Raw genomic sequence first — 18,978 nt, forward strand, 5'->3', positions numbered from 1 at the left:
CCTTTAGAAGCCCATGTCTATGAGTTTATAGTCCTTTAAACTGAACTTTGTTTGAAAAGGTCTTATCTTTATTCATTTCCCAGTCTCCTGCAGCTATCAAAATCACTGGCACTTGATAGATATTTGATATATGTTTGTGAATATCTTACATTGCAAGATAAGTCAAATGAAAACTTTTAGATGTGATAAGGTAGTACATCAGAAATTACCGCTTTAAAAAAAGTCACGGTAAGGTTCCAAAGCAGTTCTGTGGAGCACTGCTGCAAGAAAAAATGTTCTGGCTAATTCTGCTATGGAAGGCATTGTGTAGTACCTTCCCCCACTGAGTTAGAGAACTTATATTAAAGACATTTTTCCTTGTGTAAAAATCAACTGTGTTTTTCCTGACCCAGCCACTCATTGTTTGTTTATTTATTTTGGCCAGTCCTGGGGCTAGAACTCAGGGCCCGGGTACTGTCCTTGGGCTTTCTCAAAGCTAGCACTTGAGCCATAGCATCACTTCTGGCTTTTTCTGTGTATGTGGTACCAAGAAATAGAACCTAGGGCTTTGTGCATGCCAGAAAAGTACTCTTATCACTAGGCCATGCTCCCTTCCCTCATTTTTATTTTTTTACATCATAGGAAATTTAAAAATCTGAAAGTTTCCTTAAACCAAAAGGAAAAACATTTTGCAGTTGTTCTATAATGAGGACTCATGCTGAAGTTTGAATCTTATCCCTTTGAATACCAGCTTATTAAACTATACTTATCTTACTTTTTCATGTACCAATATCCCTGCTCACAAAAATTGAATACCTTCTTTAACATAAAGGTATTATGAGGATAAATTAAGTGCTTTTGGAGTACATGGCAACAGTATTTTCTCTGGCACATAGTAAATATTCAGTATATATAATTTGCATTTTTTTTCCTGCAATGTAGAGGGTTGTACACTGATCAAAACTACAGAACCTTTGTGGTATTGATGAGACTGCTATACTAGCAAACTGGGTAGGCCTTCAAATTTCCATAATTCCTTATCACCTAGTATCTTCATCTCTCATAATATATGGTGGTTATAAAGAGAATGAGAAAAAATATGTAGAAGTTCTATGAAGAGTGAGGTCACATCAAGTTTACAGTAGTTAAGCATTCCTCATGGTTTTATCATAGCAGTAAACTGAGACCTCAAGATAGAATGGAGAAGGAAAACATTCAGGTATGAAGACCAGACAGATTAAAGGTGTAAAGAGTGTTTTGGAGGAAGTATTTCTGGGAGTTGTATCTTCCAAATGAACTAAATAGAAAAATGTAAACATAGACTAAAGCTGTTTGCTTTGATACTAAGAAAATGGGAGGAAAAAGTCATAAATGTGCCTAATTGCAGTTTTCTTGGATCCATAAGTAGCAGAACATTCATTCCTTTGCATTTAAATCTGAGGTTAGGGGCCAGGAGTTTGGCCTAGTGGTAGAGTGTTTGCCTAGCATGCATGAAGACCTGGGTTCGATTCCTCTGTACCACATACATAAAAAAGGCTAGAAGTGGTGGTATGGCTCAAGTGGTAGAGCTCTAGTCATGAGAAAGCCCAAGGACAGTGCTCAGGCCCTGAGATAAAAAGCCCAGGACTGATGTACAGAAGGGGGGAAAACAAGAGGAGGGGTGGGGGTTAGGGGAGGGAAATGGGGACTAAGACATGAGAAAGGGTATCAATGTATGTGAAGTAATGCACCTTCTATGTGGTGAATATGATATAACCCTTCTATTAATTACATTAAAAATATATTAAAAAAATCCCAGGACTGGCAAATAAAATAAAATTAAAATAAATCTGAGGTTAAGCCATATCTTATTACGAGGGCCTTTCTTTTAAAGGATGAGCTAGATAATGGATGCTTGCAGTTTTTTGAGTTTTTTCCCTCAGAGAAATAAGCAAAAATGTTTAAAACACTCCAGAATCTGTACCTGCTGACTCATTAAGTAGTCTTACCAATTTCATTTAATTTCTCACTTCTTGTTTTCTCATCTACTCACATTGACTTCCTTCTATTCTGGGAGTGGCAGTTAGAATTACTACCATCTTACAGCCTTCATACACTTCACACTCTTTAGATAAATCTGAAACTTCAGGCATGCATATAAAATATTTCCTGTGCTATCTGAGCTTTCTATTCAAATGTAATATTAATATGAACTTTATTTTATCTTATTTAAAATTTCTTTCTTCCTTCTGATATCAAGCATTATTCCTTTTTTTCTCCATCCAAAGCTCATAGAATCAAATGGCTTACTGTGTGTTTTTAATGTTTGTTCGCTGCCTTTGAACTTCTGTAGAACATAAATTCCATGAAGGGCAAGGATATTTTGTTGTTTTTGTACCTTTATTCAGCATCAGATTAAATAAAGTAAATATTTGTTAAACTGTGTTTCTCCTGGGCTGTAGAAAAATAAAGTTAGGTCAATGTAGACTTTTCTTTCATTCGTCAGGACTTTTTCCTTTGGTAATTATTAAGCAAAAATGAAGCCTTTCTGACAGATTATCAATTTATTTGGTTCATATAAATATATGCTTTGAAGTATACAAGCTTGCAGAAATGTTCACTATTTATTTGTATTTATCTGGAATTCATAATGGCTAATGGATTTGATTTCAGCTTAAAAGTATGCTAAAAAGTAAAAGAACAGTTGTGAAATTGGTGAGATTTTAGAAAAGGAGTATCAATATGTATCCTTAAATTTCATAATAATTCTTTGAGGCAAAATATGGTGGGAAACAATTGGAATTTTGAGGTATTGACTTAAACATTTTAGGAACTTTGTTTTTTAGTAATTTGGCTAGATTAAAGGAAAGATAAGTGAATACTAAAAGTTTGATATATCTCTTTGCAGTAACCTAAACTAAGAAATTGAAGAAGAAACGGCTAAACTAGGGGAAAAAGCAGTAATGTAAAGCTATTGGAGGCATAGGATATAGGACAGTAACAGGTTAAAAAATAATTTTAGGGGTCTGGGACTGTGGCTTAGTTTTAGAGTGCTTGCCTACCATGCATGAAACTCTGGGTTTGATTCCTCACTATCACATAAACGGAAAAAGCCAGAAGTGGCACTGTGTCTCAACTGGTAAAGTGCTACCCTTGAGCAAAAGAAGCTCAGCAACAGTGCCCAGGCCCTGAGTTCAAGCCCCAGGACTGGCAAAATAAATAAATAACTTTAAAGATGTGCCTTCAGGAAATAATAAAATAAAATTTGAAGCACCGTTCAATTGGTGTTATAATTTTAGAATGTGATAAGAACTATAATCCAGTTTTGGTTTCTTGAGGAGAAACTGAACAATATTGAAGTAGCCAAGTTTTGATGGCAAAGCTTCTCTTGAAATACTGTTCTCCCCCCCCCCCCCCAACTTTACAATTGCCAAATTGGGATGTGATGTTACATATTTTCACTAGAGGTGACAATATTTGTTACTTCCATTGAAGAAGTAATTTTTAGATGAGATTTATTATTATGTTTTTAAAAATAGTAAAATGATTTAGTAAAAATAAGTCGTGGGGCTTGGACTCTGGGCCTGGCCATTGTCCTTGAGCTCTTCAGCTCAAGTCTACCACCCTACCACTTGAGCCACAACACCACTTCCAGTTTTCTGGTGGTTAATTGGAGATGAGTCTCGTTGACTTTAGTACCCGTGCTGGCTTTGAACCATGATCCTCAGATCTTAGTCTCCTGAGTAGCTAGGATTACAGGCGTGAGCCACCGCACCCCGCTTAGAATTGTTTTTGGATGGCATTTCCTTGTAAAACTATTTACTTCAAGGATGTTTTACTTTTATTGTTACTAATGTATCGTTAATTAAGGAGGTGACAATGTTATTAGGAAATTTTTCTCATAGAGGTGCCTAGGACAGAAAGTATCCTGATGTTAAGAATTGTTCTTGGGGGCAGGGAGTTTGGCCTAGTGGTAGAGTGCTTGCCGCTAGCATGCATGAAGACCCAGGTTCGATTCCTTGGTACCCCATACATAGAAAAAAGCCAGAAGTGGTGCTGAGGCTCAAGTAGTAGAGCTCTAGCCTTGAGAAAGTCCAAGGACAGTGCTCAGGCCCTGAGCTCAAGCCCAGGACTGACAAAAAAAAAAAAAAAAAAAAAGAATTGTTCTTGGGCTGGGAGTTGGGCCTAGTGGTATAGTGCTTGCCTGGCATGCATGAAGACCCTGGTTCGATTCCTCAGTACCACATCCATAGAAAAAGCCAGAAATGGTGCTGTTCTTCATATAAAGAACAAATAAAATATCAATTTTTATAAAATATTGTTTGGCCAGTTTGTATACACGGGTAAGGAAAGTCCATTGACCTAAATATAGCTTCACTTCAGATAAAAATTAAACTTGCTATTAAACATTTTTTTAAAGGTTATTTATTTTATTTATTTATTTTTTTTTTGCCAGTCCTGGGCTTTAGCTCAGGGCCTGAGCATTGGCCTTGGACTTTCTCAAGGCTAGAGCTCTACCACTTGAGCCTCAGCACCACTTTTGGCTTTTTTTTTTTTTTCTATGTATGTGGTACCAAGAAATCGAACCCGGGTCTTCGTGCATGCTAGGCAAACACTCTACCACTAGGCCAAACTCCCAGCCCCTTAAACATATTTTTTCCATTCTTTGGTCTTGATTTTTTAGCTCTGTATTTCATCTTTAAGATATTTTATTTACCTCTCTTCTTCCATTTTGAGGACTTGTGATTTTTGTTATTGTTGTTGTTGAATTTTCCCCCCAGCTTTAAGCTCTTTTGTTGTATAGAGATGTAGCTAAAAATCCATTATCAAAATCTTTTGATAACAGGATATATTTTTTCCCCCTAACCTTTTTTTTTTTTCTTTTAAATTGTACCTTGCTAAACTGGTCTCTCACATATGCTTTCTTAGAATCAGGCAGTTCCTGGTTCCTAGGAGGCTTCCTGTTTTCTCAAATAAAAATAGAAGAGCATCTTGAAAAGGAAACCTGGTCAGTGTGAACTACTTTATGAGACCAGTTAGTTTTAGTAATGACCTGGATTGTACAGTATACGGCCTGTATAAAATATATAAAAGTTTTACACATTTGGGATGAGAGAAGATTCTGTCTGTAACCATGAGAGATGATATATATTTAGATAAAAACTTATTTATATTTTGAGATGGGGCTAAGGGATTATATAAAAACTATTAAATCCTTTATCATTTAATACTTTGTTGGAAATAAAAATTGATCTATTAAAGTTGTTTTATGAAATTGAGACATAGTTTTTTTTGTTTCGTTTCTTTGTTTTTGTTTTGTCGGTTGTGGGACTTGAATTCTGGGCCTGGACCCTGTCCCTAAGCTCTTCAGCTCGAGGCTACCACCTTGAGCCACAGTGCCATTTCCAGTTTTCTGATAGGTAATTGGATAAGAGTCTCAAGGTCTTTCGTGCCCCAGCTGGCTTTGAACCTGGTTTTGAACCGCCACCTTCAGATCTTAGCCTCCTGCGTAGCTAGGATTTCAGGCGTGAGACACCACACCTGCCCAGCTGAGACCTAGTTCTTAAATAGTTCAATCCACTTTCCAAATTTTAGCAGATTAAGAATTTCTGGGTTTTTTTTGTTGTTGTTGTTGGTCAGGGGGCTTGAACTCAGCCCTTGGACACTGTCCCTGAGCTCTTTTGCTTGAGGCTAGTGCTCTACCACTTAGAGCCACAGCTTCAACTTCTGGTCTTCTGATAGTTAATTGGAGGTAATAGTCTCATGGAATTTCCTGCCTGGGCTGGCTTTGAACCGTAATCTTCAGATCTCAGCATCCTTTGTAGCTAAGGTTACAGGTGTGAGCTGTTGGTGTCTGGCTAAGAAGATCTTTTAATCATTTTAATTTGGCATTTTAAATGAATTTTTCAATTTAAAGAAACTTACAGTCAATAGTTTCAGTTACTACTACTGCGACGACGACGACGACTACTACTATTAATGGGGTAGTATGTATTTAGAACATGGTAATTCATAGACATTCTATTCTTCATTTCTTACATATGTATCATTTAATTCTGACAACTATTCTAAGTGGACATTATTGTTATCCCTACTTCATACAGGAGAAACTATATTTGAAGATGTTTGCTTAAGGAGATGCTAAGTTGGAATTTGAGCTCAGAGCCTCTCACCAGAACCTATAGTTCTCAGTAGTTATAAAATACAAATTTGCAATGTGAATGGTCAGAGTAGTTGTCTGAAAAGAAAAATACTACCCTAACTTTAGTTTTTTGCTTTAATTCTGTTTTGGCATATTATCATTCAGCTTTAGCAGTGTATATGCTGGTACTTTAAGTGCTTATATAGGATTTAAATTTTTATACTTAAGTGATACTAATAGTTGTTTTTTCTTTCTTTTCTTGATAGTAGAAAATTCTTTTGAAGAGACATTTGGAAAAATACAAGTAAGTAAAAGATCACAATACTGATATTTTACATAAGAAAATTCTTAAGACTAACAACTAAAATTACAGAAATTTTCAGGATTCTTTGGTTCTTATTTTGAATATTCATTAATTTACAAAATTAAATCTGGGGTCGTGAATGTGGCCTAGTGGTAGTATACTTGCCTAGCATGAAGTCCTATTCCTTGGTACCACATAAATAGAAAAAGCTGGAAGTGGTGCTGTGGCTCAAGTGGTAGAGCACTAGCCTTGAGAAAGCTCAAGGACAGTGCCCAGGCCCTGAGTTCAGTACCCAGGACTGGCAAAAATAAATAAATAATTAAATCAGATACTGATTATTTCCTAAGAGTCGAATTGTTTGTTAATGTGAAGTCAACTGCTAGGTAAAATAGAGGTCATCTTACCAAATGACATGTCATCTATGTAAGATCTAGGTCTTACACTTAAGGTCTAACTGTTGTCTTACATTGTTGATTGTCTTAGCATTTCTTGTCATCTTTGTTTTCATTTTGTTTCCTTTGGGTCTTTTTTTTTTTCCTTTTGGTTGGGCTATTCAATCATCAAAGATTTGAAATAGGAATATATTGATTTTTTTTTAAAGATTCCTTTCAAAGGATGCTATAAAATCCATTTTAAACCACATGTATTTAAATCAAAATATTTTTCGTTTGCTACATTGTAGGAACTTGGAAGATCAGAGTAAGCATTTTGATGGTTTAGATGTTATATATATATGTATGTATGTATGTATGTATGTATGTATATATATATATACACGATTAGTTAGTATTTTTTATTATAGGAACTAACAGTTACATAGAAAACTATTGTATTAGATAATGTATAATAAAGTAAAATCAGATCCACAAGTGGGATTTTGAAACAAGAGTGTTCAGAACTACTCTATAGTAGCATTTGTTTGTAAAGGGTCAACTTTATTAGTATTGAGTCTACGATGCTACAGTATTACAAATTTATTACAGTATACTCATTGAAAAGCCTGTTTTCTTTAGTTTAATTTTTCCCATGGCAAAACTGAAGTTCTGAACCCCTGATTAATAGTAGTAATTATAATGAAGATAATGGCAGTTCACTTACTGTAAGTGCTTATTCAGTGCCTGGCACCAATCTAAGTGTTTACAATCCGTTATCATTTAATCAAATATATAATATAGTTGAAAATGTCCTTGAAGGGAAAACTAGTTGAGGCAAGAAGAGGGAAATATTTAAAGGAAGCACCATATGGGAAAATTAGTCACTCACCTATTTCCACCCCTAAAATGAAATTATTGTTTTAGCATAATATGTGGATCTTACTAGAACAGACCTTTACAGTGTAGCTAAATTATAAAATCATTTTTGTTTTTGCAAGACTACTTGAGAACTTACTTATAATGGGTTTTTATTTATAGGCATTTAGAGATTGATTGTAGTTAGACAAGTTGAAATGTTACGAGACAAACTGAGAAGCATCACATTACCAGTAAGAAAGTAATTACAAATGTTGATTTGTGTAATTTCGGGTTCACTGTTAGTTTAGTGTAGTATACTTGGTACTAAATATAAGTAGACCAACACTGTTTTTTTGCTTGTCCTGGGGCTTGAACTAAGGGCCTGAGCACTGTGCTTTGGTTTCTCTTTTTCTTTCTTTTCCTTTTTTCTTTTTCTTTTTGCCAGTCCTGGGGCTTGAACTCAGGGCCTGAGCACTGTCCTTGGGCTTTCTCAAGGCCTAGTGGTCTGCCACTTGAGCCACAATACCACTTCCAGCTTTTTTCTATGTATGTGGTACATACGTAGAAAGGTACTATGCTAGGCAAGTACTCTACCACTAGGCCAAACTCCTAGCCCAAAGACTTTTCATGGCATGGGCATTTTCCTTGGACTTTCTTAAGGTGTGCTTGGGTTTCTTAAGGCTAGTGCTCTACCACTTGAACCACAGCATCACCTCTGGCTTTTTCTGTATATTTGATGAATTGAACCCAGGGTTTCATGCAGGGTATCACTAGGCCAGGCTCCCAGCACCCCTTCCTATTTCTTTCTCAGCATTGACTTGTTTACTTAATAATGTATTATAAAAACTTTGCTTAGACCATAATTCATCTGGTCATTTGTCTCTTATATAATTGTGTAGATAATGCGATTAAATTTTCATCAGAAAAATAATTTTTAGAAAAAATATAGTTGAGTTCTTTAAATGCTAAAATTTGTTGTATGAGGCTATAACATATGTTATGCTGTATTAGAACCTGTGTTGTCTGATTTTTTTGTATTTATCCAATTCAGATGTGTATATCAAAAGATTTATTTGTAGGTCTCTTGTGTTCACTAGAGATGTAATCCAGAACAGGTACCGAATGTTCAAGTTTTATTTTGTTTTTGAAAGGAAAGTGAGGATATGATCAGAAATATAAGACAGAAATGAAATCAGTCTCTTTCTGGATCAGAAACACACTTCAAAACTTTCACCTACTTTAATTCCTTAGCTTAATCAGATTCACCTTGCTTACTATAACCTACGTTATCATTAGAACTCCTGCTTATCAAGTACCATTTTGAACCTTTTCACTGAAAACCATTTTGTATTATACTGTATCACAAATACAAGGCTTTTAGAATCTTGGATTTAAGTACCTTTTACTTTTTGAAGTCTTAATTTTGATGGTTTGGATTTGTATGTAGTCATAAAGAAAAATAAGAATTGAACTGATTCAGAACCTATTGATATAGAAGTGGAGGCCTGGGGGCAGGGGTAGAAAAATGGAGTCTTTAGAAATATATTAGAAAACAGGTAGTCAACTAAAGGAATAAGTGTTTTATTTCTGCCAGTCATTTAACATAAAAGTAGAGACTTTGTAGAATTTTAGAGTCTTGGATGAATTTTTTTTCTTATTATCACTGATTAAGATTGAATTAACAAAAGCATGTTAATAGTCAAATTCAAACTTATTTTCTTTCCCTTGACATACAGAATGATAATAAGTAGATAAAGTTTTATGTTGTAAAACATATAAATGTTTCTTTCCTAATGTTTTAATCTTGCCTGTTTGGTCCATGGTCATATTCATCCATAAATCCTATTTTATTGGGCACATCAAAAAGGAAGGAAATAAAGGTGCAACCATGATAATAAAGAGGTTCCAATTGTAACTGTCTCTTACGTCACAATATTGGTCTCTTAATTGCAGTTGCTCTTATTTTGAGGCTGTTATTGTTTTAGATTACTTGGCAGGGTATACAGACTATAATATTGCCATAGCACCTTCTTTGTACTCCTTTCTACTTTCAGGACATCTTATATATTCTTTTTTTTTAAAAAATTTTTATTGTAATTAATAAAAGGGTTACATGATATTTGCCAGATAGAAGGTGCATTAATTCACATACATTGATACCCTTTCACATGTCTTGGTACCCATTACCTTTCCCTCCACCCCCCCCAAACATCTTATATATTCTGATACTAGTACTATTCCTTATTTGAATAACTTATATTTACTTTCCTTTTCCCAAACTTTCAAAATGAGGTCAAATTCTTTGTCATACTATCTGGAGTTCCCTGGCACTTAATTCAAACAACTTTTCCAGTAATTTGCTGACAGTCAAACTAGGCTGCCAGCTATGTAAGAAATATAACCAGTGTTGTCATACCTTTGTGCTTTTTTTGCTTATGCTGTTTCTTTTGGCTGAAGTGCTAGTCAATTTCTGTCATTCCTTCAAACTTAATGCTAGTAGTCTTTTTCACAAATGGGTCTTTTCTTCTCCCCCTCTTCTGTATTTGCATTGTGGTTTGCATTGTAATAGAACACTTCATATATTTGATAATTTGTTTTTATCCTTGAGAACAGGAGTCAGTTCTCACTTTGTTTTTGGGGAACAGTTCTTCTACTTTTTTTGTTGTTGTTGACAGTTTCTGGGGCTTGGACTCAAGGACTGAGCATTGTCTTTGAGCTTTCCTCAAGGATAGTGTTTCTGTTATTTGAGCCACTTCTGGCTTTTTCTGTCTATGTGGTACAGAGGAATCAAACCAAGGGTGTCATGTTTGCTAGGCAAGTACTCTACCATTAGGCCACAATCCTAGCCAAACTTCTAGCTTTTAACAGCCTTGAATGTTTTGCCTCATTAATAACTACTGTTTTTTGTTTTGCCAGTTCTGGGGCTTGAACTCAAGGCCTGAGCACTGTCCTTGGGCTTTCTCAAGGCTAGAGTTCTACCACTTGAGCCACAGCATCACTTGCAGCTTGGTATGTGATACCAAGAAATTAAACCCAGGGCATCAGGCATGCCAGGCAAGCACTCTACCACTAGGCCAAATTCCTGGCCCTAATAACTACTAATTTTTATTTAGGGTTATTTTAAAAGCTTAGGAGAGGATATATTCCTACTTGATAATAATCATACCTTTGGTTTTATGTCATTGAGTTAGATTAAAACCAAACATGAATGGAACCTTGATGCAAAGAACCTACCAGAGCAATCTATACAAGCATGCTTTCTACAGAGAGATTGGTATTATATTGGTAGTTAGGGCAGTGTATTGTATGTGAGACTTTTTGTTTGCACTTAGTGCAAATTTCTTCTCTTCAAGAATACACACACACACACATACACACACACACACACACACACACACACACACACACACACATATATACACATATTTTCTGCCAGTCATAGGGCTTGAACTCAGGGTCTGAGTACTGTCCATGAACTTTTCTCAAGGCTAGAGCTCTACCACTTGAGCCACTGCACTACTTTCAGCTTTTTTCTATGTATGTGGTACTGAGGAATCGAACCCAGGTTTTTGTGCATGCTAGGCAAGCACTCTACCACTAGGCCAAATCCCCGGCCCCAAGAACATATTTAAAGTGGTAACATTTAGATTTTTAAATTAAAGTTCGCTAAAATACAGTGGCTATTATTTAAAAATGAATTTGTCTCTCAGATTATGTAGCTTCAATGATTTTAACTTCATTTCCCATTTTTCTTTTTTAATAAGAATGACATTTTTCTTGAAATAAAATATTCCATAATGTCTTTTAATTTTAGGAAAGTGAAAAAAATCTTATGATGAACACTTTATACAAGCTTCATGATCGATTGGCACAGCTTGCAGGTAATTGTCTTAGGACTGATTTTCTAAAAATGTTTCTTAATTTTGCTATGTTAAAAGAAATGTCATAGAAATAGTCTTCCTAAGTGCAGTGCTGTATTTGTGAAATATTTTTCATTTGGTTTTATTATTTGTAGAGACTGGTGTGTATATGTATAAATAAAAAGGCCTTTTTCCTATCTGCTATATGTATTAATGTGTATATGTATAAATATATATATATAATTTTCCTATTTGCCATATATATTGGATAATTTATATGTATCATACAAAATTATATGTGTATTAGATTATTACACATATGTATGTATGTAATATATATCATTTTAAAGTCAGCCAAACCCTCCCTCCTCCCCCCCCCAAGAAAAAAATAAGCATTCTTTTTTTTTAATTTTTTTATTGTAATTAGTAAAAGGGTTACATGATATTTGCCAGATAGAAGGTGCATTAATTCACATACATTGACACCCTTTCACATGTCTTGCTACCCATTTCCCTCCCCCCCCACACCCCCCAAAATAAGCATTCTTTCCCCCAGTATTGTGGCTTGAACTCAGGGCCTCTTGTTCTTACTCAGTTTTTTTTTTTGTTTTGTTTTTTGTTTTTTTTTTTGCCAGTCCTGGGTTTGAGCTCAGGGTCTGAGCACTGTCCTTGGACTTTCTCAAGGCTATAGCTCTACCACTTGAACCTCAGCACCACTCCTGGCTTTTTTCTATGTATGTGATACCGAGGAATCGACCCCAGGCCTTTGTGCATGCAGGATAAGCACTCTACCACTAGGCCAAACTTCTGGCCTCAGCCTGGCTTTTTATTGTTTATTTTGGAGGTGAAGTTACATGGATTTTTCTGCCTAGGTTAGCTTTCAACCATGATATTGCAGGTTTCAGCCCTTGAATAGCTAGAATTATAGGTGTGAGGTACCAGCTATTGTTTTCTCTGTCTCTGTCTCTCTTTTTTATCGGTCATGAGGCTTGAGCTCTGGGCCTGGCACTATCCCTGAGCTCTTCAGCTCAAGGCTAGATCTCTACCCCTTGAGCCACAGCACCCCTTCCAGTTTTCTGGTCTTTAGTTGAGTCTCACGGACTTTCATGCCTGGACTGGCTTTGAACTGTGATCCTCAGATCTCAGTTTCCTGAGTAGCTAGAATTGGATTATAGGTGTGAGCCACTGGCACCCCGCTTCTCTATATTTTTATTATCATCAGTTAGTTGAATCAAGCAGGTTTCATTTTGACATATCTGTATATGTATAGAATGTACTTTGAGCAGAGTCAACTCTGCATCTCCCCTTTCTAGGCCCATTTCTTTATTATGTTAGTAATAACAAAATAATAATAAACATTAAGAGTAATAAAATTCTGAATGCTTAAATATCAGTTGACTTGGGTAAGCAATGAACTAATTAGAATCTTGGATTAAATATAACAATGTATATTTTCTTCTGGTGGTTGTGTAGACATCATTTTCTTGGGCAAAATTCCCAACTGATTCATGGAATTTGTGAATTTTCCTCAAATTCTGCATTTAGTAAGTCTGAGAATTCGTTGAATTTTTCTCCATTAGGAATAATACCTGTAGAGAGCCTCCTGTATGCCAAGGTCTATGAAAATAGCTAAGCACCATGACATGGTGTTTACACTGGCTTCCAATAAAATTGGGAATTTACAAGGTAGATTTCCATTTAAAGGTAAAATGTAAATTGTATTTTCTATTGTATAGCATTTTATTGATTGAAAAATTAATAATGTGTTCATCTTTTCAGGAGATCATGAATGTGGCAGTTCTAGTCACAGAACACTTTCTGTCCAAGAGGCAGCTGAATACTTAAAAGTAAGCAGTAAGATTAGAATGTTAATAACTTTATTTTTAAAATTTATATATAATATTGCTACTTATCAAAGGCATTTTACTTTTAATTATAATGTTAACTCTTGGGATTACTGTTTGGTGTAATGTGAATGGATAAAGTAGAATTATTCAGTTTTTGCTTTTTTTGTGTGTGGATCCTGGGGCTTGAACTTTGGGCCTGGGCCCTATCCCTGAGCTCTTCAGCTCAAGGTTACTGCCCTATGCCTCAAGCATCAGTGCCACTTCCCATTTTTCTAGTGGTTAATTGGAGTTAAGAGTCTCAAGATCTTTAGTGCCTGGGCTGGCTTTGACCCTTAATCCTCAGATCTCAGCCTCCTCAGTAGCTAGGATTATAGGTGTGAGCCATCAACCCAGCTCAGTTTTGTTTTTGTTTTTGTTTTTTCTTTTTTCAGTTTTTTGCTTTTTCAAAACATTTTTGGGGCCAGGAGTGTGGCCTAGTGGTAGTGTGCTTGCCTAGCAAGCATGAAGCCCTTGGTTTGATTCCACATACACTGAAAATTGGTGCTGTGACTCAAGTGATAGTGAGCTAGCTTTGAGAAAGCCCAAGGACAGTGCCCAGGCCCTGAGTTTAAGCCCCCCAAAAAAGAAAAAATTGAAAATTAAAAAACAATTCAGTTTTCCAAAATCATTTGTTAAAAGAGAATGTCATTTCTATCTTATAGTCTTAATTCATTGATCAAATACAAGTGCTTGTATATCTGTCTTTATGCCAGTATGATACTGTTTCTATTATTATTACTATTAACATAAAGGTTTTAAATTTTTAAATATTTTTATATTTTTTTTATTATTGTAAGGTTTTATCATACTGTTTACATTATCATTATCATAAGGGTTTTTTTGTTTGTTTGTTTCTATGGTTTTGTTTTTGCCTGTCCTGGAGCTTGAACTCAGGGCTTGGGTACTGTCCCTGGTCTTAGCTTGTGCTCACCACTAGCACTCTACCACTTGAGTCACAACATCACTTCTGGATTTTTTTTTTTTTCCTTTTGCCAGTCCTGGGGCTTGAACTCAGAGCCTGGATACTGTCTCTGAGCTGCTTTTCTCAAACTAGTGCTCTACCACTTGAGCCAAAGCACCACTTCCAGCTTTTTCTGCATATATAGTACTAATTAATGAAGTGAACCCGAGGCTTCATGCATTCTAAACAAGAACTCTACCACTAAGCCCCATTCTTAGTCCATATTTCTGGAATTGGAGATGAGTATCAGGGACTTTCTGTGCAGACTGGCTTTGAACCCCTATCTATCCTCAGATCTTAGCCTCCTGAGTAGCTTGGATTACTGGTGTGAACCACTGGTGCCCAGCTGTTGAGGATTTTAAATGTTATTGTTGCTCTTATTGTGTTGACTATTGTCAGATGCATTTTCTGCATCTATTTTGGTACAATGTGCTTATATTTTATTTTTTTAAGATTACTATCTGTACATGAGATACATAATGATGATTTAATACCTGAATACGATGTATAATAAGGTTAAAACGAATGATGATGTGATTTTTTTTTCTTTTGTTCTGTTAATAGGTGATAACATTATTTTGTATGATGAATCATCCTTAAGTCCTAGGGTCATGGTGTATGCTGTGCACTAAATATACCGTTGAATTCAGTGCTCTAAGATTTTGTTGAGGGTATTGTGTTTTTATTCATCAAAGTATTTGTGCATAGTTAACTTGTGGTATCTTTATCTAGCTTTGATACAGGAGTATGGCAATATCAAAATCATTTTGGAGGGGTGGGAGTTTGTCCTAGTAGTAGAGTGCTGCCTCGCATGCATGAAGACCCCTATTCAATTCCTTGTTACCACATACATAGAAAAAAGCTGGAAGTAGTGCTGGGCTCAAGTGGTAGAGCTCTAGCCTTGAGAAAGTTCAAGGACAGTGCTCAGGCTCTGAGCTCAAGCCCAGGACTGGCCCAAAAAAAAAAAAAAAAAGATTTTGGAAGTCTTCCTTCTTCAGTTTTTTTTTTCTTTTTCGTTTTTTTTTTTTTTAATGTGGAAGAATTTGAGGTGAGCTTCAATTACTTTTTAGTAAAGTATAATAAGACTAGAAATAAATTGTAATTGCTTTTATTTTCCTTAATTTGGCTGATTTTTTTTTACACTTTTTATTATTGTTTCAATTTTCTCTTTCATTTCCTTCTCTTCTAATCTAGTTTCTTTTTATTGTGGTCTCAAAAAGTCTTTGATTCAGTCTTTTTCAGTGTGCTATGAGATATAACATAAACAGAAATAATTCCAATTTTACTTAATAAAAATATGCATTAAGGAGCTGGGAGTGTGGCATCGTGGTAGAGTGCTTGCCTAACACGCATGAACCTTTTATTCAATTCCTTGGTTCTGCATACATAGAAAAAGCTGGTGCTGGGGCTCAAGTGGTAGAATGCTGGCCTTAAGAAAGCTCAAGAACAGTGCCTAGGCCCCGATTTCAAGCTCCAAGACTAGCAATCAATCAATCAATCAATAAGTAAATAAATAAATAAATTTTGTGGTTTGGTGCCAGTGGCTTTTGCCTAAAATCTTAGCTTACTTAGGAAGCTGAGTTATAAGATCCTGATTCAGATCTAACCAGGGCAGATATATACAAGAGACTCACCTCAATTAACCAGAAAAAAAAAAAAATATGGTATGAAAATCCTAAGCTCATAGTTCAAGTGCTATTACTAGCAGAGACAAAAAAGAAAATAAAAAAGTATATGTGTACTTTTTGAGTGGAATGTTCTGTATAAGTCCATTCTGTATTGTTTAAGTACTTATCATGTTTAATTTTGTTAACTTGCCTTTTATTTGTGTAAAGTTAAGAGGTCCCTCTGGTGGAGTACGTAGGAAATACAAGGCTTATTTTTTCATGAAGATACATACTGGTTATGCTAAATAGTGGAAGTGTTACATGTTAATTTTTTTGAGGAATGGTGTAATGAATGATGGTTCTGCTCCTAAACTACTTTTCATGGCTGGGAGTTTGGTCTAGAGGTAGGGTACTTGCCTAGCGTGCATGAAAACCTGGGTACCACATATATAGAAAATGCCAGAAGTGGTGCTGTGGCTCAAGTGATAGAGCCCTAGCCTTGAGAAGGCCCAAGGACAGTGCTCAGGCCCCGAGTTCAAGCTCCAAAACTGTCCCCCCAACCCCCCCCCAAAAAAATCCTACTTTTCAAACCTGAAAACATTTTTGACATAATTGAATTTGTCAGTTGTGGGGCTTGAACTCAGGACCAGGACACTGTCTGTGAGCTTTTGTGCTCAAGGCTTAGCATCCTTACCACTCTGAGCCACAGCTCCACTTCTAGCTTTCTAGTGATTAATCGGAGATATGAATTTCTTCATAGTCTTTCTTGCCTGGGCTGGCTGTTAGCTGTAATTCTCAGATCTCAGCCTCCTGTGTAGACGGTATTACAGATGTTAGCCACTGCATCTGATCAAATGTACATTTTTCTAAAGTTTGAAAAAAAAGTAAAATTTAAATAAAAATTGAATTGCTGATTCTAGTTAGGATTTTCAAGCTGATAGGTTTGTATTCACTTGTTGAGATAATGAAACATCCAGATTTTTCATTTGTTCATTTGAAAATAATACTGTATTAAAAATTATTAACTCAGCCAAATGCTGGTGGCTCATACCTATAAATCTAGCTACTCTGGAAGCTGATACATGGCGTATTGTGGTTTTAAGCCAACTCAGGAAGGAAAAACCACCTGATTCCAGCTCAAAGTAACCAACAAAAGCAGGGCTGAAAGTGTAGCTCAAGTGGTCCTTAGATCTCAGTCTCCTGAGTAGCTAGGATTACAGGTGTGAGCCACCTTGTCCGCCTATAAACTATTTAAAATGACTTTTAGTGGCTTGGCATGATAGCACATGCCTATAGTTCCAGATATTGAAGAGGCTATAGGATAGAGGTAATAGGATTGTGTGGTTTAAGGATTTTTTTGCCAGCTAGGGCAAAGCTAACTTCAGATCCTATGGGGGGGGGGGGAGGAAGGAGGGTGAAAACAAGCAATCAGAAAGCAGAAGGACTTGGGATGGGACTATAGCATGAGTGCTAAAGTGCTTGCTTAGCAAGTATGAGGCCCGAAACAATGTTCAAATCTATAAATACAATGAAACCAAAAGTATATCAGATTTAACAGTGATTATATTCGAATAATGAGAAATGGTGACTTTCTTTTTTCTTTAATATTTCAGTAATGAGTCAGGCATTTTTATTATTTAGCAAAATACATTGTAAGCAACTTACAGTCAGTTGAATGTGCATATTGAGAATACTTATTTTCCCCATTTCTTTTATTAGGATTTAGGTCCTGAGTATGAGGGTGTATTTAACACTTCATTGCAGTGGATTTTAGAAAATGGGAAAGATGTTGGAATAAGGTAACATTTGATTTTCACATTGGCTATTTTGTACTGTAAAAGTAATTTTTGATTTTAAGTTCTACCTTTATTACCTTTATTATTTTAAATAGGTGTGTTGGTTATGGTCCTGAGGATGAATTAACAAACATAACTGATGTGCAGTTTTTACAGTCCACAAGACCACAGATGTCTTTCTGGTGTCGTTTTCGACGTGCATTCATTACTGTAACCCATAGGTTATTATTGCTATGCTTAGGTAAGTTGTTAGGATAAGAAAGGTGTTTTGTTGCTGTCTAGAATTTTCTTTGTGTCTGCATTTAATTAACTACCAGAGTTGATAGAGAAGCGAGGAGTGAGGGAATAGGAATGGAGAAAGCAGAGAAGGGAAGGGGAGAGAAGAGGGGTAAGGGGGAGAGGGTAGAAGATCAAAAGGGGAAAGGAGGGCCTGGGAGTTTGGCCTGGTGGTAGAGTGCTTGCCTAACATGCACGAAGACTCAGATTGGATTCCTTGGTACCACATACATAGAAAAAAGCCGGAAGTGGTGCTGAGGCCCAAGTGGTAGAGTGCTAGCCTTGAAAAAGTCCAAGGACAGTGCTCAGGCCCTGAGCCCAAGCCCAGGACTGGCAAAAAAAAGGGGGAGAGGGAGGGATAAAGGGAAAGAGAAGAGGGGAAAGGAGTAAGGGAGAGAGGGAGAGAGATCTGTAAATCTACCCCAATGAACTATTTTCTGTAACTTAGCCCCACCTCTTGAAGTTTTCACAACTCTTCCAGTGTGCCAAATGTGATCTAGGATTTAACACATGAACTTGATGGGGACATTTCATATTCCTACCACAGTAGTAAAATTGGAAAGTTTGTTTTTAAGGGTACTTAAGAAAAAATAGGAATAAAACCTCATCATAAAAATGTCAGAGAAACAGCAAGCATAGAAAATAAAATTGGAAAATGAAAAAGTTATTTCAAAATCAAATATAAGTTAAACTGTGTTAAAAAATTTTTAACAGCATAATCTTTTTTTTTTTTTTTTTTGTCAGTCCTGGGCTTGAGCTCAGGGCATGAGCACTGTCCTTGGACTTTCTCAAGGCTAGAGCTCTACCACTTGAGCCTCAGCACCACTTCCAGCTTTTTTTTTTTTTTTTTCTATGTATGTGGTACTGAGGAATTGAACCCTGGTCTTCGTGCATGCTAGGCAAGCACTCTACCACTAGGCAAAACTCCCAGCCCCAACAGCATAATTTTTGAGGAT

General features: G+C 36.1%; 1 protein-coding gene across 3 annotated transcripts in view; it reads left to right on the forward strand.

The window, feature by feature from the left end:
* The window catches only part of Lemd3 (LEM domain containing 3), a 61,495-nt gene that overhangs the window by 19,988 nt on the left and 22,529 nt on the right, over positions 1-18,978 (forward strand). For 2 of the 3 annotated variants that reach the window (XR_016534532.1, XM_090328014.1), the window contains exons 2-6: positions 6,367-6,404; positions 11,451-11,517; positions 13,276-13,343; positions 17,670-17,749; positions 17,842-17,987. Coding sequence is in view for 2 of the 3 variants with exons in the window: in XM_090328014.1 (XP_090184140.1) it covers positions 6,367-6,404; positions 11,451-11,517; positions 13,276-13,343; positions 17,670-17,749; positions 17,842-17,987 (399 nt within the window). In the remaining variant the exon portion in view is untranslated. The remainder of the gene's footprint in view (positions 1-6,366; positions 6,405-11,450; positions 11,518-13,275; positions 13,344-17,669; positions 17,750-17,841; positions 17,988-18,978) is intronic. The other variant, XM_090328016.1, reaches the window with a different exon arrangement.

Source organism: Megascapheus bottae, chromosome 2 (assembly GCF_031878675.1).
Source record: "Megascapheus bottae isolate mThoBot1 chromosome 2, mThoBot2.hap1, whole genome shotgun sequence".
In the NCBI taxonomy this organism is placed as follows: Eukaryota; Metazoa; Chordata; class Mammalia; order Rodentia; family Geomyidae; genus Megascapheus; species Megascapheus bottae.